This window comes from Lissotriton helveticus, chromosome 8 (assembly GCF_964261635.1).
Source record: "Lissotriton helveticus chromosome 8, aLisHel1.1, whole genome shotgun sequence".
In the NCBI taxonomy this organism is placed as follows: Eukaryota; Metazoa; Chordata; class Amphibia; order Caudata; family Salamandridae; genus Lissotriton; species Lissotriton helveticus.
Window position 1 is genome coordinate 1146038253 of NC_136069.1, and position 27074 is coordinate 1146065326.

The window sequence follows — 27074 nt, forward strand, 5'->3', positions numbered from 1 at the left end:
GTTTGAAAAAGGAGGTGAACCTTTTGAGGACAAGACCATCAAGGCCAAATCGATCTTTAAGAGTGTTAAGTATGGTCAAGTGGTTAACAGTGTTGAATGCCGCAGAGAGGTCAAGGAGGACGAGAAGGCAAGATTCTCCCTTGTTGAGGGAGTGATGGATATCGTCAATTATGGAGAGCATGGCAGTTTCTGTATTGCAGCCTTTTCTAAAACCAGATTGCTGTGGGTACAGGAGATTGAAAGAGTTGATGTGATTATCCAATTGGAGAAGGGCCACATTTTTCAAGGGCATTGGAGAGGAGAGGGAGGTTAGTGATATGGCGGAGATTGTTAAGGTTAGGGTCGTCCTTGGGATTTTTGAGAATGGGGGTGATTTGTCCGAGTTGGAGGGAAACTGGGACGCACCCAGTGGCCAAAGAGGAGTTGATGATAGTGGTCCAGTATGGGGCAATGATATGTTTAAGATCTTTGATTAGGTGGGAAGGGAGGGGGTCTTTGGTGTGTGAGAATGGTTTAAGTTTAGTGATGATGTTATAGACTTCGAGTTCGGAAACAGGGTGAAAATTTTGCCGGGAGGCATTCTTTTTTTGCTGGGGATTATTGGGGTTATGTTCAAAAGGGAGTGTGTCAGGAGGGCGATGTGAGAGGTCCGTGGGTATAGTTGGGATGGCAGGTGCTGCAGGAGAAACGTTAATGGAGGTTAGAGGATTGGGTAAGAGGGGAGTTAAGAGGAAGGATTGATCAATTTTGGCGATTTTATTGGAGAAGAAGTTTGCAATTTCTCCGCATTTCTCAGTTAAGGCCTTCAACTTGGGGGGGAGGCAGGGACTGTTTAGTTTTTGACGATGCTGAAAAGTTCTATGGATCTGTATTTTGTCTTCTCCAGTTGGGTACAGAAGAAGGAAGCCTTTTCATTAGGATGTGTTTCTTGTAGTTGGACCTGGCGGATCTGAGGAGAACTAGATTGGAGGGGGAAGGGTGTTGTCTCCATGTTCTTTCAGACGATCTAAGAGCGCGTCTTTCGTTGTTGAGATCCGAGTTGAACCAGGAATTGGAATGGATTTTTTTTTGAGTTTTTAGCTTGGAAGGGGCAATTTAGTCGAGGAGAAGAGAATGAAGTGATGCTCAGACCTGTCATGGGAATGATATTGGATGAGGTGGCCAGATCATTGTTAGCGATGATAGAGTCCAGAGTGGCCCCTTTGGTGTGGGTTGGGGAATGCAAAGTTGTTTGAGATCACTAATCTGAAGAAGATCAGTGAGGAGGTTAACTGTGGGGTCCTTAGTATCATTCCAGTGGACTTTGAAGTCCCCAAGGAAGGGGGTTTTTCAGTTGGAAAGAGAGGATTGGGTGATAAGGTCGGATAGTTCATCAGCGAAGGGGAGAGGGTCACCGGGGGGTGGTAGATATTATGAAGACGAATGGGGGGGGGGGGGGGAATCATGGGATTTAAGTTCTGCTCCCAGGTATTCAAAGGTGGTATGGTCAGAGTTCTTAACAAGAGAGAGTTGTAGTTCATTTTAAAATATTATGGCTAGTCCACCTCCTGTTCTGTCAGGTCTATCTTCCCTGAGGATGGAATAACTGGGGAGGAGAGCAAGTCAAGAATAGAAGTCGAGTGGTCTTTGAGCCAAGTTTCAGTAAGGAAGGCAATGTCAATGGCTTCGTTGAGGATGGTGTCAGCCATTTCTGTCGGGTGTTGGACTGCTGAAAGGCACTTAGCATGCAGTTCAGGGGTGTAGGGTAGTTTTTGGAGGGAGAGCCTGAGTGGATAGTAGTATGTTGCGGTAGAGGTCTAGGTGGTACGGGGGAGGATGGAATTCTGCTAGTCCACAGGATCACTGGAATGGATGAGTGGGGTGTGTCTAGGTGATTCGGGTGGATATTGGGGGGAAAGCCAGATTGGATAGTGGTATGTTGCGGAGGCGGTCTAGGTGATACGGGGGAGGGTGGAATTCTGCTAGTCCCCAGGATCACTGGAATGGTTAAGTGGGGGACGGGTGGGTCAATACTAAGAGAGTTGGGGAGGTGAGGGTTACATAGGTCAAGGAGGTCAGTGGTGCGGGATGTTTAGAGGAGCATGGGGGTTATGGGTACAGTTGCCGCAGTGGGTGGAGTTCAAATGTTGGAGGTTAGAAGTGCTTTGTAGACCAGGGCCAGGGGAATTAATACGGTTAAGGACGCTCCAGGAGGAGAAGGAGGTGAGGTCTTTTCTGAGTCCGGTGACCATTGATCTGGTTGTTTTCATTCAGTGCTGTGAGTTGATGTTGTAAACCAATTGGAGTCTGGGAACAGATGTCAAGGCCATTTGGGTATGCTAAACAACTAACAGGGCAATTGACGTGTTTTGGTGGCAAGAATTCTGATTTTTGTAAGTAATTGCCTACAGTTTAAATTTATAATGAGAAGAGCAATATAACTAGAACACAGCATTTATTAAGTGTATTGTTGATGGTAATTTTAGCAGAAACTGACAACTAATCCGACATTTAATTTGCATCCTGGAGTAAGAATGTAAAGCAATAATCAGGTGTAACAGGGTATCATCAATGCTCAAAGTTACAAGCTTAGAAGATTGCAGTTTGCTTTAGCGAATGCAGGCATATAGTCCACAAAGCAGACATAAACTGATCTTCTGCAGTGTAGCACCTTATCTATGAGGAGTGTCATTGCAAGTATGTTGTCTGTGGTGACATATCTTGCTTTATTTCCTGTTTGATACGCCAACAGCAAAGTATTGGTTGTTATCCAGTCAGCTAAGCCTGATAATAGATATTTAGCAAAAAAGTATTCCTTCTGCATTTAGGAGGCCTGTCAAATGGAATTAACTAGGGGGCATATCATCAAGGACAGGCGATACATTATCGCCGCTTTTATCGGCAGGAAACTGCCGATAAAGCGGCGATAATGGCCTTGATAATATGCTCTATGAATTCCAATCGAAGCCCATGTTAGATGTGTTCACAAATATAGCATGGCACAACAATATTCATGTCAAAATACCCATATGATAAATTTCGACTTGTAATGTAAAGTACCAAAATATTGACTACAGAAATATTGTAGTCCAAAATATTGTTCATATATTAGTAAACATGCGCTGGAGCAACTGTGTGCAGTCTAGAGTCAATGTGGGCACATTTGCACAATAGTGAAAGGGTACCTGTGTTAAAGGCAGGATTGTTTTTGTGCAGCAAGGGACACCTTCCCACACAAAAACATCATTGGAGTAACCTCCCTCTTTCTATGCAGCAAAAGCGGAAAGAGGAAATAATGAGGAGAAATAAGATATTTCTTCTTGTTACACCTTACATGGCGAGGCGCAGCATTTTGATGCATAGCCAGATTTATAAGGGTATGTAAATCAGAGAATGTGCCAAAATCCATGCATGGATGCACGGGAATTTCCGGTTTCCACCCATGGAACGCTTCCCAAGTTGAAATGTAACATGATGCAGTGCAAGTAGCTGCCTTGTGTTACATTCTTTACAATGCCGTGCAAGGACACACAATTAAGGCATTGTGTGGCTTTGTAAATATTACTGAAGGACAACACAAAGGCTTTTAATTATGGGCCCAGGTCCAGAAAGCATTTCCCCAGTGGCAACAACAGTCAAGGATGTGAATGAAATACTCGTCCACTGCAGCATCAAAAGCTTCTCACTGTTCACACCATGAACTAAATGTTGTTTATGGATTTCAATCTTAATAATTGTTTTGTGTTTTGTTATAAGTATCTTCTCAGACGAAAATCTGTGATAGTCAGGAGCTCTGGAAGCCTTCCTTTCTGGGAAATGAGGAGTTCACTCAGCTGATGCTAGAGGTAAGCATATTACCCTTACTTTCAATGTTTGTCTTGTAGATGGTGTCTGCGACTTTCCCTGTGATCCTTTCATCACTCAAAAACAAGCACTTATTTCTAGTGTGTGCTTGACACTTGTTGCATTAATGTGAGCAGATGATCCCAACATCCTAAACAAACTCGAATTCACTTCCCTCAGACTCTGTAGTTTTGAGTGACCGGGCTCCTCTAGCATCGTAGACCAAAACATTAATAATGTGCCTTGCATTATTAGTCACAGAATGTTGTTACTATCTGATGCTTACACGTAGGAAAATAGGTGAGTTTTCTGACTTTTTTCCATCTCATAAAATTCTAACACATATGCAGGGGTGGGTCTTCCGCAATGGCGGAGGAGCGTCGCCCCACTGGCTCAGAGTCAGCACCCGAAAGATAAAACTATATAATTTCATTGTTTTATTTTTCTGTTGCTGGCTGAGCCAGCGTGCAGTAAGGAGGGGCGGGGCCTTGGGAGAGGGGAGGAGGAGTGCTATGTGCACTTCTAAGTGCACATGTGTTTGGCCAGCCGTCTCAGGCCAGCCAAACACACAAACGCGCACTTAGGTTCTGTAGTAGGGGATCTCTGTGTATAGTCATAATCTAGTGAATAGTCCCGCCCATGTGCGTGGACCCCGGAGCAATCAAAAATAATCTCTTACAGTGTCAAAAAATGCAGAAATGCATAGACACTTAAGAGAGAATTTAAAGACAGATAATGCAGCCAAAAAAGGCTACACTGTCCAGTACTTCAACTAGAAATTCCACCACAAAATCCACAAAACAGCAAAGCCTGTACAGATTTCCCTTGCTTAACAGCAAAATCCCTCAGGAATGATAGAGAGAAGAACCTGGACAGACAAGCCCCATAGGCTGCCATTATGTGGCTTAAATAGGATACTGTGCCTTTAAGGAACCTTCCAGAACCTTCTCCCAGTATCCCAGAATGCATAGCAGGTCCAACTTAGTTTCAGTTCTTTTTTCCGGCTCCTGCAAGCAGGACCCTGGAGCATTGAGCTCTCCCTTTTCAAGGGTTTTGTTGGTGTTTTTACACTAAATTCGATTTTTGGTGCTTTTAAAGTACTTTAGTGACTTTCTTCTTGGGTTCCTGCACTTCTTTATTGTCCATAATGCCAGCATTATTTGACAAATGCCCGGAGTGCTCCAGGAAGAAGGCCAAGTCAGACCCCCATGAGGTCTGTATCCTCTGCCTTCCCTCTTCCCACATCCCTGAGGACTGTGTGATCTGTAGAGGCTTCTCTGGAAGGACCCTGAAGGACAGGAGAAAAATCAGACTTCAGGGACTTGAAGAAAGAAGATTAAAGGCACGAGGTGGGTCAGGAGGGGCTCCTTCTGCCCATGCTGAGGCCTCTGGGGGCTCCCCAGGGGCAGGAAGTCCAGCCCACGCCCAAGATCTCCGTCTGGGTCAGTTGCGATGACCACGACGTCGAGAGGGAGGTCCACGGCCAGTTCCCGGTCTCCCCAGGGCTCTGGGTTGAGAAAACGTCGCCCGTCGACGTCGAGGGACGTGTTCCGGCCGCCGTCGAAGCCGGTGTCGATCTCCTCGTCGGCGCCGTCGGCGTCGAGTGGTCGACATCGGAGGACCCGGCGTCGGCGCTCGCCGTCGAGGCGACACCGCCGTTCGCCGTCAAGGACATCGTCGTCGAGGGGATCCTCGTCGTCGAGACCGCCGTCGAGACGGGAGAAGTCTCCGGCGCCGAAGACGTCGACGTCGAGACATTCAACGTCTAGACGTTCCAAGAGGTCGACGTCGAGACGATCCAAGAGGTCGACGTCGAGACGTACGAAGAGGTCGAGGTCGCCGTCGAGGCACCATCGCCCGTCGTCGAGATTCCGTGGCTCGTCCATCTGGTCGGGGTCGACGTCGAGACGTCGACACCGTTCGACGTCGAGGAGTGAGAAATGGTCGACGCCGAAGGGCCGCTCGACGTCGAGGGACCCAGGCTCGCCGTCTGGGCACCGATCTTCGGCGTCTGGAGGTCGAAAAGACAGGCCCAGGACTGTGGGGGGCTCCCCACAATCCGGACAGGATGATGGCTCGCCGGGAACGGCGTATTCCGAGGTATATACCCCGAAGAAGCCTTCAGCGCCTCCTTCTCTGCCTCCTTTACCAAGGGGTCCGCCTCCGAAGGCTCCGACCCCCCCTCCATTGCCTGCTCGACCGGCTCCGCAGGCCCCGCTTCCAGTGACTCCCCCACCCCCGGTTCCACCGCGGGCGGTGTCGATACCCAAGTTTCCGACGCCGCCGAAGAAGACTCCTAAATCGAAACCGAAGCCTAGGACTCCGGAACCGGGGAGGCCGGCGGACCGTCCCAGGCCCAAGAGATCGAGGTCTCGCTCGGGGAGACGGGACAAGTCTAGGAGTGGACACGGATCTTCATCGAGATCCAGGCATCGCCATAGGAGGCGTCGGTCCAGGTCTCGCTCATCTGGGACCCGTTCTTACTCGCCCACGCTGTCTGATTCGCCGGAGACTAGGGTGTCCCCGATAGACGATATCGGCACATTCCAAGAGGTTCTCCTGCGCGGAGCGGCGAAGTTGGGGATCAAAGTTTAAGCGCCTACACCTTCGACTTCTGTCATCTTTGAGACGTTACACAAGAAACACATGTCTCGCCCCCTACTGCCTTTGGTGCCAGGGCTCCTCGAGCCGGCTGAACAGCTTTTCCTGACGCCGGCGGTTGTGAAGTCTGCGCCTTCCAGGCTCCTCAAGAAATACAGAGCTCCGGACTCGGACCCAGCCTTCTTGAGAAAGGACCCGGCGCCGGATTCGGTCATTGTGACTGCGGCCCGGAAGCTTCATGCCACCTCCCCTGCATCCACGGTGCCTCCGGACAAGGAGAGCCGCTGGATCGACTCTGCTGGGCGAACAGCGTGTCGTACATCCTCCTCGTCAATGAAGGCTGCCAGTGACTCGGCGTTGTTGGGGCGATACGACCGTGCACTGTGGGACTCGATGGAGCAGTTTGCGGACCTCGTTCCTCGAGACCGCAAAGAGGACTTCATGGAGATCGTCCAGGAGGGGATGCTGGTCTCTAACCAGGCCATTAGCGCCGCGGCGGATATCTCCTTGCTGTCTGCGCACGGATACTGCCACGGGATTAACCAGAGGCGCCATGCTTGGCTCCGGTTGACGTCTCTTAAGCCAGAAGCACAACAGCGTGTGGCGAATCTCCCGTTTTCCGGAGATATGCTCTTCGAAAAACACGCGGATGACGAGATGGCCAGGATGAAGGCCGAGGCAGAGACCCTGACGGCGGTGGGCTTGGAGAAGCCCAAAGAGAAGAAACCCTACCGCCAGTTCCAACGGCGGTTCGGGTCGCAGGGTCGTGGAAGGGGGCAGTCTGCCGGACAACATCAGCAGCAGCAACAGCAGCAGCAGCAGTACAGGAGGCCCTTCCAGAAACGCCAGGGGGGTAGAGGTAGACAGCAGTCCTCTACCGCTTCCAAGGGCCCGGCCGGGTCTCGACCCTGAGCAGTTACTTCCCCCTCGTCCGTTACCCGCTCCGGTGGGGGGAAGCGTTCAATTTTTTCTGGCAGAGTGAGGAAAAATTACTCAGGACAAGTGGGTGCTGAATATTGTTTGCAATGGATACAGTCTGCGTTTCACCAGCCCTCCCCCATCGATTCCTCCCGTCGGCTCGCAGTATCAACTGCGCGAGCTTCAGGCGGAGGCAGACATTCTGCTAAGGAAAAGGGCGATAGAAGACGTACCTCTGTCTCAAAGAGGAAGAGGTCTTTACTCTCGGTTCTTTCTTGTCCGCAAGAAGGACAAAAACGAGTTCAGGCCCATTCTGGATTTACGACAGGCAAACAAGTGGATTCGCAGAGAAAAGTTTCGCATGCTGTCGTTGCATCAGATCTACCCTCAGTTGCAACGAGGAGATTGGATGTGTGCCATAGATCTACAGGACGCATACTTCCACGTGCCAATTGCATGCAAACACAGGAAGTTTCTGCGCTTTCAAGTCGGCACCAATCACTATCAGTACACGGTGCTGCCCTTCGGGCTGAAGTCTGCACCCAGGACATTCTCGAAATGTATGGCAGTGGTAGCGGCACACCTGCGGAAGAACAAGGTGTTTGTCTACCCGTACCTGGATGATTGGTTGATCAAGGCCTCCTCCTTCTCGGAAGCTCAAGCACACTTCCAGAAGACGTGCGTTCTCTTGAACAAGCTGGGGTTGCACATCAACATGTCCAAGTCGGTCCCGATTCCGGTCCAGCGCATCCAGTACTTGGGAGCCTCCATCAATACGCTGTCAGCAAGCGTGTCTCCTTCGGAAGAGCGACGTTTATCACTCCTTCGGAAGGCTCAGGCTCTCATGTCTACTCCATCCACGACAGTGCGGACGGTGTCTTCTCTGCTGGGATCGATGGCCTCGTGTATCTTCCTGACGCCACATGCGCGGCTGCACATGAGACCGCTGCAGGAGTGCTTGGAGGATCAATGGGACCAGAGGAGAGGATCTTGGGACGACAAGATACGACTGTCTGTGCATGCTCTTCAGTCTCTGAAGTGGTGGTGCTCGAAGGAGAATCTCCTCAGAGGGGTTCCCTTCCACAAGGACATTCCCACACAGACTATCGTGACGGATGCTTCTCTCCAGGGCTGGGGAGCGCACTCCGGAGACCTACAGATTCAAGGGACGTGGTCCCAGATGGAGTCCACGTACCACATCAATTTCCTGGAACTCAGGGCTGTGCACTTGGCACTGAAGGCTTTTCACCCGTCCTTTCAGACCAACTCTCGGCTTGTTCAGACAGACAACACGACAACGATGTATTACCTCAACAAGCAGGGGGGCTCGAGATCGCGTACTCTGTCGCAGGAGGCGCAGACGATCTGGCACTGGCTTCTGGCTCGAGGACTGTCGATAACGGCCACCCATCTGCCAGGTGTGCAGAATGTTCAGGCAGACGAACTGAGCAGACTCATTCAGGAAAACCACGAATGGGTCATAAACGACGAAGTACTAGGAGAAGTCTTCGCAAGGTGGGGTACTCCAGACATGGATCTGTTCGCCACCGCCGAAAACAGCAAATGCCGAGGCTTCGCCTCCAGGTACTACCAGCCGGGGACGCTGGGGAACGCGTTATGGATCAACTGGTCGAACAGCTTTCTGTACGCTTTTCCACCAATTCCCCTGATTCCGGCGGTTCTCATCAAGCTGTCCCAATCCAGGGCGAGAATGATTCTGATTGCCCCGGAATGGCCCAGACAGTGGTGGTTCACGGACCTACTTCACCGCTCTCTCCTTCCTCACATGAAGCTGCCTTGCAGGCCGGACCTTCTCACGAAGTTCGGGGGGCGGATGGTTCACCCCAACCTCTCGTCTTTGAGTTTGGCGGCATGGCTCCTGAAATAGTGCAATATGGCCATCTGAATCTCCCAGAGGATTGTATGGACATACTGAAGGAGGCTAAGCGACCTTCCACTAGGACTTCTTATGCTTACAAGTGGAAGAGGTTTTGCATCTGGTGCAAGTCTAAGAACTATGACCCTACGACATGCAAGGAAGATGTCATCCTTCCATATCTGCTCCATCTGGCGCAGTCGGGCCTTAATGTCCATTCCATTAAGGTTCATCTGGCTGCTTTGACTGCCTACAGGAAAGGTCCTTCACAGACTTCCTTCTTCCAGATCCCTGTGATCAAAGATTTTTTGGAAGGCTTGAAGAAAGTGTTCCCTCCTGTCAGGCTTCCTTCGCCTTCGTGGGACTTGAATGTGGTGCTGTCCAGATTGATGAAGGAGCCTTTTGAACCCATTCATAAGGCTTCGTTACAGCACCTGTCCTGGAAGGCGGTGTTCCTCGTGGCCATTACATCGGCCCGCAGGGTGAGTGAGATTCAGGCGTTGTGTTGCCAAGAACCTTATACTGTGTTTCATGCTGCTAAGGTTGTTATGCGTACTCACCCTAAATTTCTTCCCAAGGTTGTTTCTGATTTTCATATCAATCAGACTATCACTTTGCCTACGTTCTTTCAGAATCCGTCATCTCCAGCGGAAAGGTCTTTACATTCCCTGGATGTGAGGAGGGTGCTGAAGTTTTATCTTGATAAGACTAAAGATATTCGTAGGTCAGACCAATTGTTCGTTAATTATGGCTCAGTCAGGACAGGTCTTGCTACCTCTAAACAGTCCATCTTGAGGTGGATTGTGTCCTGCATACAATTGTGTTACTGCAAAGCTAATAAGACCTTAGGGGGTAAACCTAAGGCTCATTCCACCAGAGGCAAAGCTGCCACGACAGCTATGCTTCGTAATGTTCCCTTTGCAGAGATCTGCAAGGCGGCCACTTGGAAGTCGGTCCATACCTTTGCTAAGCATTACTGCCTGGACACTGATGCCAGGGCAGACGCTCAGGTTGGGCAGGCTTCGCTGCGGAATTTGTTCGCACAATAGTGGCGTAATTTTATATTCTCCACCGCCGCTTGATGTGGGGATGGGCTTGCCATTCTATTCACTAGATTATGACTATACACAGAGATCCCCTACCACAGAAGGAGTAGTTTCTGTCCTGTAACTCCAGTTCTGTTGTAGGGGTATCTCTGTTATAGTCATAAGCGCCCTCCCTCCTCCCCGGTGGAGATTTGTTCAGGTACATAATGCTACAGGTCTGGCGTTTTTTACGCCTTCAAAAAGAACTGAAACTAAGTTGGACCTGCTATGCATTCTGGGATACTGGGAGAAGGTTCTGGAAGGTTCCTTAAAGGCACAGTATCCTATTTAAGCCACATAATGGCAGCCTATGGGGCTTGTCTGTCCAGGTTCTTCTCTCTATCATTCCTGAGGGATTTTGCTGTTAAGCAAGGGAAATCTGTACAGGCTTTGCTGTTTTGTGGATTTTGTGGTGGAATTTCTAGTTGAAGTACTGGACAGTGTAGCCTTTTTTGGCTGCATTATCTGTCTTTAAATTCTCTCTTAAGTGTCTATGCATTTCTGCATTTTTTGACACTGTAAGAGATTATTTTTGATTGCTCCGGGGTCCACGCACATGGGCGGGACTATTCACTAGATTATGACTATAACAGAGATACCCCTACTACAGAACTGGAGTTACAGGACAGAAACTACTCCTTTCTCCAAACAGGCTGCATTGAACAGCTGGACTGAAGAAACCCCACAGACTCCCTGACCTTTTCAGCAGAGGGTCATTTGTGTAGATTGCTAATGATTTTCACAATGAAGGTAGGGATTGTAATAAAAGAAATAACAAAAATAAGTAGAAAAAAACAGGAACACTGGGGGGGGGGGAGTGGTTGACACCTGATTTACTGGGAAACTGAGCACACATTAATTACAGCAGGAACAGTGGTTATCTCTGAGGAAGATCGAATCCTGTGCTGCCTAGGCAAAAATACACATGCAGACTTTTAAAACTGAAGAAACTGTTATTTAATTTCTGTGCATTATTATGCAGAATACAACAGTGTAACAAGTAGGCACTCCAAAAGAGGAAATATGCTGTGGTCTGTGGAACTTGTACTCGAATTTTGAGGGTGTGCTTCTGAAATCAATGTACGTCTAGTCAACATTGTCTGTTTCTTTTGTACATTTTCGAACGTCTTCTTCATTTCTTTCACAAGCCTTGATCACTGTGCCATTTTTGGAGCCTCAAGAAATGCCTGTTTTTAATAATAGAATGCAACCTCTTCCACAGTGCGTACCTAACCCCTGAGATGCCAGGCCAGTAAAGCGAACCTCCGACACATGTTCTGCATGCGCATTACAATACAACCATGCTGGGAGCACGGATTTTGCTTGTAAATATAGCGGGAATTTACAGATTTTCATTTTGCATAATTCCATGAAGTTTCGCGATATTTCGCAATAATTTTGTATAATAACCAGCATGCAAATTATACAAATCTCTCAAATAATTTTCTGAAAAATACTTGGTTTATTTTCGTTTCAATTAGGAGCTAAATTTCGTTACATTACTTTGTCATAACTAGCATTCTGGACATCAGCCGCTAAATCTTGCATGTAATGTCTGTGCTGTACAGTAATTTTACTGTTCTCTGGCAATATTGCCTTGTTTTTCACCAAACCTCAAAATTGAAAAAAAGAGATTTAAAAAAAGTCAGATATAGGTGACATTTTCATATATAATTTTTTGCCCCAATGGGCAATTTTCATAAGTATTGTAACACTACGTCTGTTAGTCACTTCTGTTACAGGAAAATAAAGTGTTTGTTGTTTGTGCAAAAACACGCAATACCCAGAGCCAACAACCAAGCTGCACTTTTTAATGATTTTTCATTGTATATTGACCAGGCATCAATTCATATGGTAAAATATAATTAATGATAAATGGGCATGAAGGAAACCTGTGCATTTTTTTATATTTGCCCAAGATACTGATTTTAGAATGAGTGGTTATATGAACAGCTCTGAATTTGGGTTTCCTCAAACTATTGTGCAATTCAGAGGCATTTTGCATAATGTGCTCTTTCTTGCACACTGGATTATGTTTGGAAGTCAAAAATGCATAGAAAGTATATTGACAAACAAATGTTCTACTATTCTATTCTCCCACACTTCACCCAATAAAAATGGTATCCCATTTGTGTCACTGCACCCATACCCACGACTGAAAATGCCCCAACATGAAGACATTAAAAGTTTGCCTTCAAAATTGACCCATTTTGGCAATGTAAGTACTGTGAAATTTGAGCCTAACCTCAGCCGCAACCCAGGGAAACTTACCAAGCCCAGACATTTATGAAAACTAGAAACTCAGAGGAGTCCCAGGGGATGTGACGTGCATGAATTTCACAACTTTTTTTCCCAGAATGCCCTGCAAATATCAAACTTTTTTGGGAGGAAAAGTTCTGGAATCTCCAGAGTACACAACATTTCTACCAAGCAGTATCCCCTCACTTCTGATAAAAACAATACCCCACTTGTGTGGCTGGGTGTATCGTCTGCCACAGGAACTGCTCAAAACTTGCAACATGAGAAGTAATTGATGTGTAAATGAGGTCTTCACATGGTTATAGTTTTTGGTCCGCTGCAATAACGTGCTTTGGGTTCACCCACACTTGGGAGGCAATGTTTCAATCAGGAAAAAAGTTGGAATCCAGGGTGGTAGACTTTGGCCTCTGGTTGGAACTGCCTGAGTTTTTTGTTACATACATATGATCCATACATTGATGCTTGTAGAGAGTGTGCTGGGATCCATGCATGTTGCATCAGCCTGAATTACCCTCGGCCTGTTAGGATAAGAAAAGGCCTGGATTGATAGGGTCCATGGTTACTGGCTGACCCAAAGCCTGTATAGTGCAGCCATTCACCATGAGAGAAAATTGTGTATTTCTTTGGGCGTAGTTTTGGCATATTAATTGGCAAAGAGAGGATAAACCCCTCTTTTTGCATTCCCCTCAGGACAGAAACTGTAGTGTGACGTAAGGCCTACTTTGCACGCCTGTTATGTTAGCATGGCTTATTAGAAGTTTAAACGCCATTTTACCTTTTGCCGCTTTTGCACATGACACTGCACATAGCTGTTTTTGTAAGTAAGGCTTCGTGAAGGTCTACACATAAGAAAAGGTTTTTTTAGACATCTCTAGACTTACATCGTGCCCCTAGTCTGCACAATGAGTGCTGAAGCCGTCAAGATTATCATAACATGATAGCTGTTGTTCGACATGATCGAGTAACGCTTTTTAGACATAACAATTTGGCAGCTGTGAGCCAACTGAGATTCCGGCGCCCTTATGATTGCACAGTTGCCATGATTTCACACACTTGGAAGATTTTCAGTTTCCAGGGATGCAGAGAGACTTTGCTGATCCTGATGTGATTTACTCTTGCTGAGCTGAGAGGTAATAGGGTCCCCCAAACAAGCCTAAGAGACCTTCTTTAGTTTATAATACATAGTTCCTATATAGGAATGGTGTTAAAACTAGGCGCTATAAGACCTGTTTTCACCATCATTGTAATATGATTTCTCCTTTTGTGTTTTATGGAATTGTAACAATGATTATCATATTATTTCTAATCATATGTCTGCTTATGTTGGCTAAGATACTGCACCTGAGATCACGTCGTTAAAATAAATATTTTAACCTTACGGTGTCTCTTATTTACTCATGTTGTGGACTGGTATGAGAGTATAACGAAAGAGTGTTCTCACTTCCCACCATTCCTGAGATGGTCCTAAGTCGCATGTTCAAGGTTGTCTAATCATTGGTTACTTTGCTATAGGACGAAGAGCTAATGTGACACTTATGCTAGCTGGTTGGGGTTTTTCTAGGTACTGAGGTGAGTTTTTGGTACACCACAATTCACTGATGTCCTGGGTCTCTGTGCACAGTTCTGTATATGAGCAGGATCCTTGCAACAAAACACTATCTGCAGATAAGGCCTGGGGACTGACGCCAAGCTGAGCCAGCGCCCCACTGAATTACTTAACTCCGTTTTTAGGGCTTGGGCCTACGCCACCACGAAGTAGGGGGCGGAGCTTCCGAGCTCTTATGCGTTCAAAAAAAATAATAATTCAGAAAGGGGTCCGGCTGGCACATTCCTTAGTTTTTTATGGCATCTGCCTAGTGATTCGTCTTCGCTGTGCTGTCTATTTAGTAGCGTTGACGTGATAGGCTATATGTAATTTACGCGTGCCCGATTTGGCATATTTTCGGCGGTTTCGCGCACGGCAGACTTATTAATCTTAATTAGGAGCTGTCAGAGTGCCCGTGTAATGCAATCCAGATGGTGCGAGCGCGTTCACCATTGCATTGCATGTATCATGCGCGCGTTTAACATTTACCTTTCGCGCACGGCAGTCCATTCATTTTAATTAGGAGCTGTCAGAGTACCACGTTCACGGTGGAGATAATGCAATGGTTGCAGTGCATGCCCATCTCGCGCACGCGCTGGAGACGGTGTCTCTGCTCGGCTCATCAAGTGAGGCTGAGCACAAGTGTACACCGGAGCCCCGCGACAACTCAGTAATTGCCCCTCCAGGACCGTATAAAAGTGCTGCTGATAAAATAGGGCCATTTGACAGCTCAGTATGGTCCCTCGATGTATAATATTATAGATATAATCGGAGCGAAAATCCCATTTAGTTACTTCATCCAAAAGAAACACGGAGCCTACCAGCGCAGAAGCACTGCCGAAAGACCCCAGGCTTTCTGTGACCAAGCGACTTTGATTGACTTTGGTACCGGGTGGCTAACATGTCTCTAATTGCTATTTCTCCGACCGGCCGACTGAAAGCGGACAGCTTCCGCTTTCCCGCTCATTATCAGCATACATCAAGGGGCGCCATTATGAGGGGCGCACCTGGTCTGAATTTACTCGACAGCCAAGGGCGAAAAAGGACGGTGCTTAATGTTCAACCAGGATGGTGACACTTATACGAGAGAGCCAGGGTTCAGAAACAAATAAACGGAGGGTTTGAAAGGAATACGAACAAAAACTGTGACAATAAAAATTCAACATCCATATATCAGTTTTAAAACCTGTACCACCCGTACACTTGCGGTGAGAACCAAAGGTCCAAGGCAGGAAGAAAACACAGATCAAATATTTGACATTTCTTGCCGGAATTCCTAACTTCAGATTTTCTCCATATCAGATGTCTTGATGGTGTGTTACAAATTGTGTTTCAAGCCTTCGTCTGAGCCAGGCAATCAATAAAAACAGTATGTCTGCCTGCATTGTTAAACTATGCGCTTATTTTTTTCCTTTTCCTCCAACCCCAAAAAAAACACTGACAGTGTTATCAAAGACTGGCGAACCTGCAGGAAAACAGAAGGATTTCTCCGCTCACCGGTGCCTCTAAAAGGGCGGTTGGCCTGGGACCGAGTCACTATCATATCTGACGCAGGCCTCAACATTTTCACCATAACTAGCCAGTCAAGAAATCTCCCCATTTCCATGCATGCTGGTCTAGGGGGACGTGACTTACTCTTCTGCTGGCCTGCCACCCATAGTCTCACTGGCCTGTCAGGAAACCTCTCAACTTCATTGCAGAAAAGTTCGCTTTATGCTTGACTGAATATTTCCTAATTAATAACCTTTCAGAGTCAATAGTCTGTCGGGAAAGCTCAGCACTTCCTTGTTCGTTTGTTTATTCCATTTAAAAGCACAAAACAATGCAAGGACTGAAGTAAGCTTCAAGGCCCAGTGCGATTTTAAATCACAGCTTATTGCCACAGCATAAAGAAACAGTTCCTGCAACAATACTTTAGACCAAACTTAAAAAATAAACCATTCCTGCAACAATACATTAGACCAAACTTCAATAAGGGCCTGCCATAGGAAAATGCAGGAGCTGAATACCAAGCAAAACGCTAGTACTGGAGCTATTGCTATAGGAAGAAGCTAAACAGGAAATCTACAATTTCTCAAGCATGACCTCAAATTCATTAAAGAGTGTTCATGTCTAGCCCGACAGCACAGCTGCCTGCAAGACACATTGTTCCCAATTCTTTAAAGTATACATTGGGTGGACTTTTGCTCCACTTGGGAGTATCTCTCTTTCACCTCAAGCCATTGACTGTTTGGTGTATCATTCCCTCTCATATGGAGTATTTGCATTTCAATGCACAAGGGACTATTTTACATCTCAAAAGTAGAGTCATCATACATTATCTTCTTTATTTCATCTCAAAAGTACCTAGTCATTACAAATTACATTCTTTATTTCATAGACCTATTGCACACAGAAAACTATAATTTCTTTGTTTTTGTTTCACTTTTACTAGTATTTTTATTAGTTTTGTTTTTTTCGCTGTAGCTGTTTTTAAAATGTTTTAGTCAGGACCTAAATTGTACGCTAAAGCTAGTGCCTTATCCAATGTTTGTTAGTTAAAGATTTCTCATCTGCTTCTTTACACTGGGATGATAATTTACTGCATACAGAACACAATCTGGAATGATGCACTCAGACATGGTTTTCACTACAGTAATGCTAGAATTGAATGTTTCTTTCTAACGCTTTGACTACGCCTTTTTCTAAGAGTTAAATCATATTTCATTATGGGTATTATTATTATTAGAGCATAGCTGTGCTTAATTTGTAAAAAACATAAGTGCCAGGGCTCTCGTCAGGAGGCCACTGCATCTTGTACCACACATTACCTCTGCTATGCTGCCAATGATGGTAACAACACAACTACTAACTATCACACTCCAACAAGTGTGACAATTCTGACTATTTCAGGCCTCCAAAGCTATAATACTGATTCGGGCAGCAGGTAATAATCATTTTTAATGTATATTGAATTAATAATTACCTGTTGTTGCGGTCATCTCTAAATTACCCAGATAGTGCCACCTTGTGGCAGACTGCTACAAGCAACGGTGCTGACACTTAAGAGCCAGTGTCGAACACCAGAAACTACTGGCTCAAATTAAGCACTGTAGCATAGCCATCTGATCAAACCTATCCATTGGAGGTGACCAGATTCCATTCATGTTGCCAATGATTACTTCGTTAAGGAATGACTCGATGCACATTAAGCCATAAAGTGGCATTCCGTAGTATAAGGGTGGGTCATCTTAACCTATGAAAATAAAAGATGTGTCTATCAAGCCATATATGAGAATGCATAGCATTACGCATCTCCACAAATTGTTTTTTGTGAAGAGAGGGCTTATGCCTCAGCTGTATGGATGCGCAATTAAAATGTCATAAATAAAAAGGGAATATGTATAGAAGTAATTTCCAACGTATGACAGTCATAATCTACTTGCCACAAAAGGACACTTTTCAAGAGAACGTTGTCTTTTCTGCTACTACACTACCCTTTATAGACATGGATTACCCAAAATATGAGGGTTTGCATAAGTGACAATATACACCCCTTGACTCCTAATACCATAATTGATGTAATCCCTTTTCTCACATTTATCCCCTCAATAGCCTTCTATTAGCCCCTGGGGGGTATGAGAAAAGCTAGGAGTGGATATATCAAAAGTAAGAATGCGTTCTGTTTACTTTCTGTTCCTGTCACACCCTTTATGAACCTAGCCCAGGAGCAGTAGGAGAAGTGCCAGGGTACAAAAGGAAAAGCGGGAGACAGGCGCTGCTATCTATGGCTCCCTCTAATATGAGCCCATGGTATTATTATTCACCTAGTTTTCAACTGACGTAGGATATGCTATTCTTATAGCAACTTTCCCTAGCCCTTCCACCCCGGCTTCCAGGCCCTTCACTTAACTGAAACTTCACTCTCTCACATTGTTCGCTTTATTTCTAGTCAAGCAGCCCACTAGCAGGTACTAACTTGTCTCCAATTTCACATGCCAATGAACCTATTAATTAACTCACGCTTTTTAAAATATAGGATTTCTGCAATTTGGCCGTGGGTATCCTTCCATAATCCTTCAGCCCACTGGACGCAGATCTCAGCTTTGCCAGCAGAACCTATTTAACCTGCCAAGTCACATAACCACCACTCCTTTGCCCATGAAGCTTGGTGGCTCTCGGCTAGAAACAGGACCTGCTAAGAATCATTGACAATTGTATACAGGGTTCATCTCTAGACTACCTTGACAAGCAGAGTAGTGAGTAGTGAGTGCAGAGTAGTGAGTAGTGAGTGCAGAGTAGTGAGTGCAGAGTAGTGAGTGCAGAGTAGTGAGTGCAGAGTAGTGAGTAGTGAGTGCAGAGTAGTGAGTAGTGAGTGCAGAGTAGTGAGTAGTGAGTAGAGTAGTGAGTAGTGAGTAGAGTAGTGAGTAGAGTAGTGAGGTGAGTAGAGTAGAGTAGTGAGTAAAGTAGTGAGTGCAGAGTAGTGAGTAGAGAAGTGAGTAGTGAGTAGAGTAGTGAGTAGTGAGTAGAGTAGTGAGTAGAAAGTAGAGTAGTGAGTAGTGAGTAGAGTAGTGAGTGGAGAGTAGTGAGTAGAGTAGTGAGTGGAGAGTAGTGAGTAGAGTAGTGAGTGCAGAGTAGTGAGTGCCGAGTAGTGAGTAGTGAGTAGAGTAGTGAATAGAGTAGTGAGTAGAAAGTAGAGTAGTGAGTAGTGAGTAGAGTAGTGAGTAGTGAGTGCAGAGTAGTGAGTGCAGAGTAGTGAGTGCAGAGTAGTGAGTGCAGAGTAGTGAGTGCAGAGTAGTGAGTGTAGAGTAGTAAGTAGAGTAGTGAGTAGAGTAGTGAGTGCAGAGTAGTGAGTAGTGAGTGCTGAGTAGTGAGTGCAGAGTAGTGAGTGTAGAGTAGTGAGTAGAGTAGTGAGTGCAGAGTAGTGATTAGAGTAGTGAGTAGTGATTAGAGTAGTGAGTAGAGTAGTGAGTAGTGAGTGCAGAGTAGTGAGTAGAGTAGTGAGTAGAGTAGAGTAGTGAGTAGGACATCACAGGCAGCAGCTGTGCAAGCTTCTTACACTCACAAGGAGACCACAGGCAGCTGAGGTGCAATCTTCTCCCACTCACAAGAACGACATCACAGGCAGCAGCAGTGCAATCTTCTTACACTCACAAGGAGACAACAGGCAGCAGAGGTGCAAGCTGCTCACACTCACAAGAAGGACATCACAGGCAGTAACGGTGCAATATTCTCACACTCACAAGGAGATCACTGGCAGTACACACCACATGAACACACTCCATAACACATAGCAACAATACATTGGCATTTACAATGCCATTAGATCAAACTCAAATAAATCCGAGCCCGATTGCATTTCTAATGCTTGTTTCCCCTGTTGTCTAGTAGGCTTTCAAGGTTAAAGTGGCAGGTTAAGAAACAAGGAATCCTGAGCAATTTAATGTGATTTGATCTCAGGACCCGGTCATGCTGATAGTTTTGCAATCTATGTCTCATATAGACCGAGATCCCTCCCCGGGGACCCAGATTTACATTTGTACGTTTTAAAACAGTTTAATGCAGGTTAACAGCAAGCGCAAATAAAAACTGGGCGGTTAAAACAGGCGCACAGCAGGAATTAGAAAGTGGAATAGCAAAGCTGTAATTACCCTTCTGGAGTCTGCTCCATGAATATACTGTTAGTTAAACAAGAGGCAGCAATTATGCTTAAGGAATGTGAAGCTACTGCCAACAAGGAGCCCCTTATAAAGGACTCTGATTCCAATTTGAATGTTCTGATTTAATGAATAGACGGTTAAACAATGACATCAGCTATACTGTTGAAGCAACTGCCCTCAGAAAAGTTATCAGTTCTCCACATTGGGGAAGAAATTCCTTCTAGTGCTTGCACCAGAATGATTTTCTTTAATAAAACTTAATCTTCGGACTTGAAAGAAGAATATTTTTTGGGGGGTTAAGTGTAATGAGCAGTGTGCATAGCATGCTGACGTCACACACACTGAATTTAAAGAGAAAGCAGTCAGCACCATTAGGCTGCTGAACATTGATTGGTACTCAGGAGTATATCTCAGCCCATGAGCACCAATCAAAGTGGGCGGGGTACCGTTCAAAAGGGGACAACTGTTGGAGCATGGTTCCATCAGGTGCCTTACTCCATAATGGATCACTGAGTGGAGATTGTTGCAGGAGGACGATCACTAAGCAGGAATCCACCCACTAGACACGGTGGGGAGAGTGACCATACAGGAATGGGCAAGTGCCAGCACACCCCAAATAAATGTGCAATTATGCAGCCCTGGGGAAGGTGATTGGGGGTGACTCCTACCTGCCCCCTAACGGGGGCAGATAGTCTATACCTAGACAGGGAATTATTTTTTGAGGAAAAGAAAAAATTAGGTAAGGGCCAGCCAGCCTTAGCTTCGGGGAATAATCCCACCCAGTATCAGCCACAACAGTCTTTCTAAACCTCCTGAGTGGGCAGATTGAGGTTTTTAACCCCAGTCTGCCCTCTCTACGGCGCAAGAAAGTCTCTAGCCACCATGTAATAAAGTTAATTAGTGGGAGTAGCCTGTCCTGGTATTGACCTGATGACCACCCCTAAAGGCCTAAACAGTCTTTCAGATCTCACAGGGGACAGCAGACTTGGGGTCTTATCTCTAATATTGCCCACAATGGGGCGGAACCCACTAGCCCCCCAAAAACATATATATATATATATATATATTTTTTAAATGTGGCCAGTGAGTCTGCCCTGGCATTGAGCTGGGCTCTCAACCCATAACAGCCCCAACTGTCTTTCTGCACGCCTGTTGGAACACACTGAGGTGTTTTGCCCTAATCTGGCCACTCTGGATGGGAGGAGGGGGCATCAATCCCACTCAACACCAGGGATTAAAGGTAAAAATAAAAAAAGGAAGTGGTAGAGCAGCCCCTCTTGCATTTAGTCTGACTCCACCTTTAAAGGCTTCAACAGTCTTTCTGCCCCACGGGGTAGGTTGAGAAGTATCCCTCAATCTCTCCTCCCCGGGTCAACAGAAAGGCAACTAGCCACTAAAAAATGAATGTTTGTTCAAAAATTAAATAGTTTGGGGACTGACAACAGATTGTAAGCCTATCCTATAATGTAATGACCTAAACAGTCTTTCTTGCCCCCAGGGTGCAGTTTAAGAGGATTCACTAGACAGCAAGGATTTCTATTTAGAAAATAGAAATGGGTTTGAGTGTGCCTACCAAGTCATCGGGCTGCACCCCTACCCCAAAATCCTCAACATTTTTTCTGCCTCCCCCTTCACCCCGTCTCTCAAGAGCCAAGAGCACTCCTATATCCATGGCAAGTGAGAGGAAAATTGGTGTAGTTTTGACATATATACCAGAAGAGAAGGGTGAATCTGCCATTCTGCCTCCGCTGGGTGGCAGAAAGACTGTCCAGTGCCAAAATGGTGTGGTGGGATTTCTGCCTGGATTTCTTGTGCCCTCTCACTGTGAATCTGCTACACAAGTGCCTGAACACCACCATTGAAGGTAGCCGCGCGGTCTATAAATTTCATTTATTATTATTGTTATTACTTTGAAAGCTGAACTTCAAGGCAAGCAGGTCAAATTCTTCTTCAGTCAGCAGGGCAGTCCCTCTTTCTCAGTCTGCAATATTGACTGTGTGGGGTAAACAACCTTTACAACGCATCTTTTACCACGCAGTGCCTTTACAACGCAACTTTTACAACGCAAACCATTACAACGCATTGCGCTGGGGGGCGCTCTAGGATAGGGAATAGGTTTAATGTACCATCCAACACCTTCCCTACTATCCACGGGGACTGGAGTTGGAATAGTAAATTAAACAATTCACTATCCAGCGCCTAAAAGCACTATGCGTTGTAAAAAACGCGTTGTAAAAGCATGCGATGTAAAAGCATGCGTTGTAATGTCATACATCCCTGTGTGGCCTAGCGGGCTTATAACTTTGGCGCCATTTGACAAATGCATAAAACTCTCCAATCAAATTGTGTAAATCTAAACGTTTTGGTGAGTTAAGTTTCATGCAGATCTTTCAGTGTGAGTATAAAGAGAGAATCAAAATAGTTGTGTTTTAATTGTTAACTCCTGTAAGAAACTCTGATTCCCACTAAACCTGCCCTGAAACTAGATATTCAGTAAAGTGCTTTTGCTTGGTTTGGTGAACTCAAATCAGTCAGTTGTGAGATATATGTGTTACAAAAAGGTGTCTGGTCGGTATCGAAAGGTTAATCAGCCAGGGACGTTTGTATCTTTTGTGTTAATTTGTGGATTTATTTGTGGTTCTGAATTCTCAAATCCTTTGAGGATAATACATTTTAGAAATAAACAAATACCTTAAGAGATGGGGCATTTTTCCACTTATCTAATCCAGAATTTCTAAATGCTCTGAGGATTCACGGAACTATACAAATACATGTCTCTATTTTTCCTATTACCGTCTAGTTGTGACATCATTAATCAACTTCCTTAGAATGGGCAGAGACGCCTCCTCACACCCTAGCAGTAAAATCTAGATGTTTCCTAAACCTGTTCTAGGGAAGTAGACAACAACAGCAATGAGGTAAATTAGGTGCATTTAAGCTGTTATGAGGCCTGTGCCTTTTAAGCTTTCTCAGTGTTAATGTGAAAAAGGCTTGCTTAGCATCCCTGGTTAGGAAACATTTGGGAGTGGGTCTCTGTTGAGAGCAAAACCATCCACTGGGGCCCTGGAGATTGGATCATGGTTCCACCAGGTGCCCTAACTCGCCCATCAGAGTTTGTAGCCCTATCAGTGATAAGCCACAGCTTATCACACACTTACTGTCAACCAGAAGTCATTGGGTCTTGTTTCCTCCAACCCCTCACCACCTTCTACAACTCACCCCTGATAGAGACAGGTGTCTGGGACCAGGATGGCCCCAGATAATCTGCCTACCAGTGGCTTGTATTGGTTATACTGCCAGACCATCCAAAACATGGTCCTCTGAGGATCTGGTTCACTCTCCAGGATCGGCCCGGTGGCTTTCATGCTCCTCCCAAAAAGAGATCTATTCTCCCCTGCCTCGCTAAGCAGAGCAGCATGTCCGAGGCCCTGTGGGGCAAGACTCGCTCCAACTTAACATATTCATGTACACACCCTCTCCCTATGAGGAGGGCACACAGCCACCTCACAGCAAGCACTGTCATGAACTGCGCCTCAATACACATAATTATGTCACCTTTCTTTCTGACCAAAACATACAGTGTTTGTTCTTTCTCCTGGGTTTACTAACAGTGGCTTCCCTAAGACTTGCAACTCCTTGGCATCTACAGCAAACACTGTGGACCTGATTCACAAACTGAACTTTATTTTAGGTCCCTACCACCATTATCTTCTATAGGGGGCTGTTGCAGTACGAGTCAATGACCATGTGTAGTGCTGGACTTGCTACAACAGTGGAAGTTACTCCAAAAGTGTAAGTTATCACAAAAGTGCAGTTTGTGGATATCGAAAAATAGTAAATTTACTCAAAAGTGTAAACTTACTCAGAAGTGTAAGTTGCCTTTGTGAATCAGCCTCAGTCCACTGTGCAAAGGGAGCCACTCACAGTTGAGGTATGGTATGGCGGCCCTTGCCAAAGCACTCCTTCTCCCCTTTTTGGGGGTAGGATCCAGTAGGTAGGCCTTGGAGTCTCAGAGACCCCTCTGAGAGTCCACTGCGTTAGGGGAGCCTCTCGCAACGCAGTTGGGGGAATGATACCACTTCCCCTGGGATCACAGCTTACTGGACTTTGGACCTAACTATTACTTGTCTAACGGTTTGTGACCCCGTCCCCCTTCCCCTCTACTTTCATTCTGTTTCTCACCCTCCACCTCCTCTTTCCCTCTTTCCTTCGCTGTCTACTTTCCTGCGCTACCCTCTCTACCTTGAACCTCCCCTTGCCTGCTTTTTCCCTTACGCATATTTCCTTATTGTTTGTCTCGACCTAACATGTAACTATGTAGCTTTGCTCCAACAACTGTGTAACCTTTGCAATCGATGTATCTTATACTCATGTAAAGCGTTCCTATACCTCCGGGTCTAGCCAGCGCTATATAAAACCTTTCAAATAAATAAATAAACCTCAACAGTAGCTTCCCATAGACTTGCAAATCCATTGCACCGTTTGCTATTTCTGCATTCATCACACATAGCATAGGCCAGCCAGTCCTACACACTTATAACAACATAAAAAGAGATGTCCCATTAGAGAATCACATAGACCTATACTTCAACCTACTACTGGAACCATTAATTTTGCTCTTTTCTAGTATCGGCAAAGGTCAAATAAAACTTTCTGACTCATATTTTTTTACGTGTTAGTTGCCTTAAAGAATGTAAACGGAATTGGCCTTATTCTCTAACTGTCCTTTGTAGCATGATTTGTAATACTACAAAACATACTACAAAATGTACGTTTTGCCTATACTTATATGTGCGCAGTTCACCGCCCTGACTGCGGAGTCTCTGCACCTGTAAGTATAGATTTTAGCTGTAAATGTGTCAGGGATACAGGGCAGTGCGTAGCACAAAGGACAGACTTACTACTAAAGGGGATGTGGTTAGGAAGAGTAAGAGGGATTTAGGTACAGAAGTCACCCAACAACACATCAGTAAGCCAATTGCTTTAATCTGGGCTTGAAGATATGTAACTTACACTTTTGTGGTAAATTTACACTCAGCTTGTGAATATCAAACGTAATGAACTTACTAGAAAATGTAAATGTACTTAAAAGTGTAATTTACCTTGTTTGCCTTAAGATCTAAATGTGGTGACTTCTTTAGTTACGTTATTGTTATAAAATAGAAAACCAGACCTATATATATTAGGGGCTACAATGCGAGTTTTGTACCTACATTGTTCTATAACGCCGCCGAACCCCCGGGATGTCGGCACTTGGGCTGTGTTATCCAGACAGTATCGAACGCATGTGAACGTGTTGCGGCCGGCCCCTGGGGTTGTAGGCCAGAAGCTGTGTATGATTCGAAAAGTACAATAAAGGTCTTGGAAAAAAAAAGTGTAATTTACCTTAGTGATGTTTATGGTGTTTGCCTTTTCATAGGCAGGGAAAACACGCACAAATGAACATTAAAACCGTTCCATGTATTAAACTGAGAGTAGTAAACATGTCATCTCATAAGAAACCTTTCTAGCCAGAATGTTCATTTATAATTAGCTAAATATTTTTGGACTGGAAGCACATACACAGGACCAGTGCCGCACTCATGGACACATAGAGCAGCTCTCTGGAAATCGGTCATTAGGGCCTCCTTTTGGTTTGAATCCTTCTGAACCTATAGGCAGGCTTTGATACAGTATTCTTCCCTGCACTTGCCGACTGGCTGGCCCATGAGGGGAAGGTTCTGAACCACATCATTTGCTGGTTCTAAGATTCTCCAACCATGTGGACACAAAGTGGTCATTTTGTTCCTTTCGTGCCCTGCAATCTGTTTAGAAGTCCCTAAGGTTCCTCTGATAATAATATTCAACATGAACTCCCATTCTCCATCTACTAGAGGTATCACTAGTTTTCAGTATGCTTTGCCCCTTGATGAAAACACCAACAACCACTGAAAATTGGATGTCTGAATAAATGAATGTGATTTGAAAGTTAAAGCATTGAAGACTTTAGTGATTAATTTAGGGGAAAGTGAAGAATGATATTGCTGCTTCCCGTTGCCTGCCCATTAGGGTAAAAGCTGACTCATACAATTAGTTTCCTTAGTAGAGTGTTGGATGTGGACCTGAAACTCAAGAGGCAAATCCCTAAGGTTTTTTAGAAATGTCAACTTTTTAGTCTTTGTTACTCAAGAACTACATGCCAATATGTTTCTCTGGAAGTGAGGAAGTAGCACATTCTCAGTATGGCTACTCTAAGAGTTTACTGCGTCACTTTCAAGTATCACAACGTTTTCATGGATATTTATCTGTGGTTTGAAGATCAGCGATCATGTGTCTTGGGCACCTGCATATATGCATTAGTAAGCCCCTGCTGACACCATTTGATTCTAGCTAGGTTACATCAACATAGACTTAAAGGGGCTATTGAAGAGCCAGTCAACAAGCCACTGGGTTTGCATAGACTACACTTCTGCCATTCCAGCAGTGGCTAGCATTGCTTTTTTTAAATTCTCAACCACTGTGGCGTGAAATTTTATTGAAAGTCCTCTTGTCTACACCGTTGGAGCACCTTTCAGTACCAAACCCTCAACGTTTGTTTGTTTCTGGGAAAAGAAATATATATCCCTGATGTGCAGGGAGTTTTCTCCTTGCATGTCAATGTTCGCGACCGCTGTGCTCTGAGTGGCAGTAGTGAACAGGAAAAATGAAGGTTGGAAAGCCCACGGTAAATCAGGTGGTCCTTCCAATGCTGAAATGTCAGCAGCCCTGTGGTGGATAGGCCATCAGCTAAGGGTTTCTGATGGGAGAGCTGGCTAACGCTCCATCCCTCAACAGTTCTTCCAACTCAGAATGAGGCATGGGAATCCTTGGTAGGACGGCAAACCGTTCGATTTACGGCAGATGCTCTGTTTCTGCCCATCTGTGAATGAGGCCGCTAGGCTCTAAATGTCATGACAAGTTCACTCTGACATACTTACAGAAAGAAGTAAGGGCCAGATGCATTTTTTTCATTCGCAATTGCCTGATTCACATAATCGGGTCGTTTTCGAACAAAAAAAGTGTACAAAAAAGTGTACAAAGACCCAATCTGTGATTCGGTAACCTATAACAGATTTGCAAATTGGGTTTGCAATTTGATATTAGGAAGGGGTGTGTTTAGGGCATTCCTTCCTAATACCGAATTGCAGTGGTATGTGTGAATGTTTTGCTTTACCACCTACTTCAAGTAGGTGGTAACCCATGTGCAAATGGGAAGGGGTCCTGTGAATGTTTGTAAGAAGTTTTTTTTAAGAGCAGGCAGTGGTCCCACG

The 27074-nt window shown here is 45.4% G+C and overlaps 1 protein-coding gene across 1 annotated transcript in view; it reads left to right on the forward strand.

Moving 5' to 3' along the window:
- The window catches only part of NPAS2 (neuronal PAS domain protein 2), a 420609-nt gene that overhangs the window by 125195 nt on the left and 268340 nt on the right, over positions 1-27074 (forward strand). The window contains exon 4 of the mRNA XM_078658025.1: positions 3736-3824. Within this exon, the coding sequence (XP_078514151.1) occupies positions 3736-3824 (89 nt within the window). The remainder of the gene's footprint in view (positions 1-3735; positions 3825-27074) is intronic.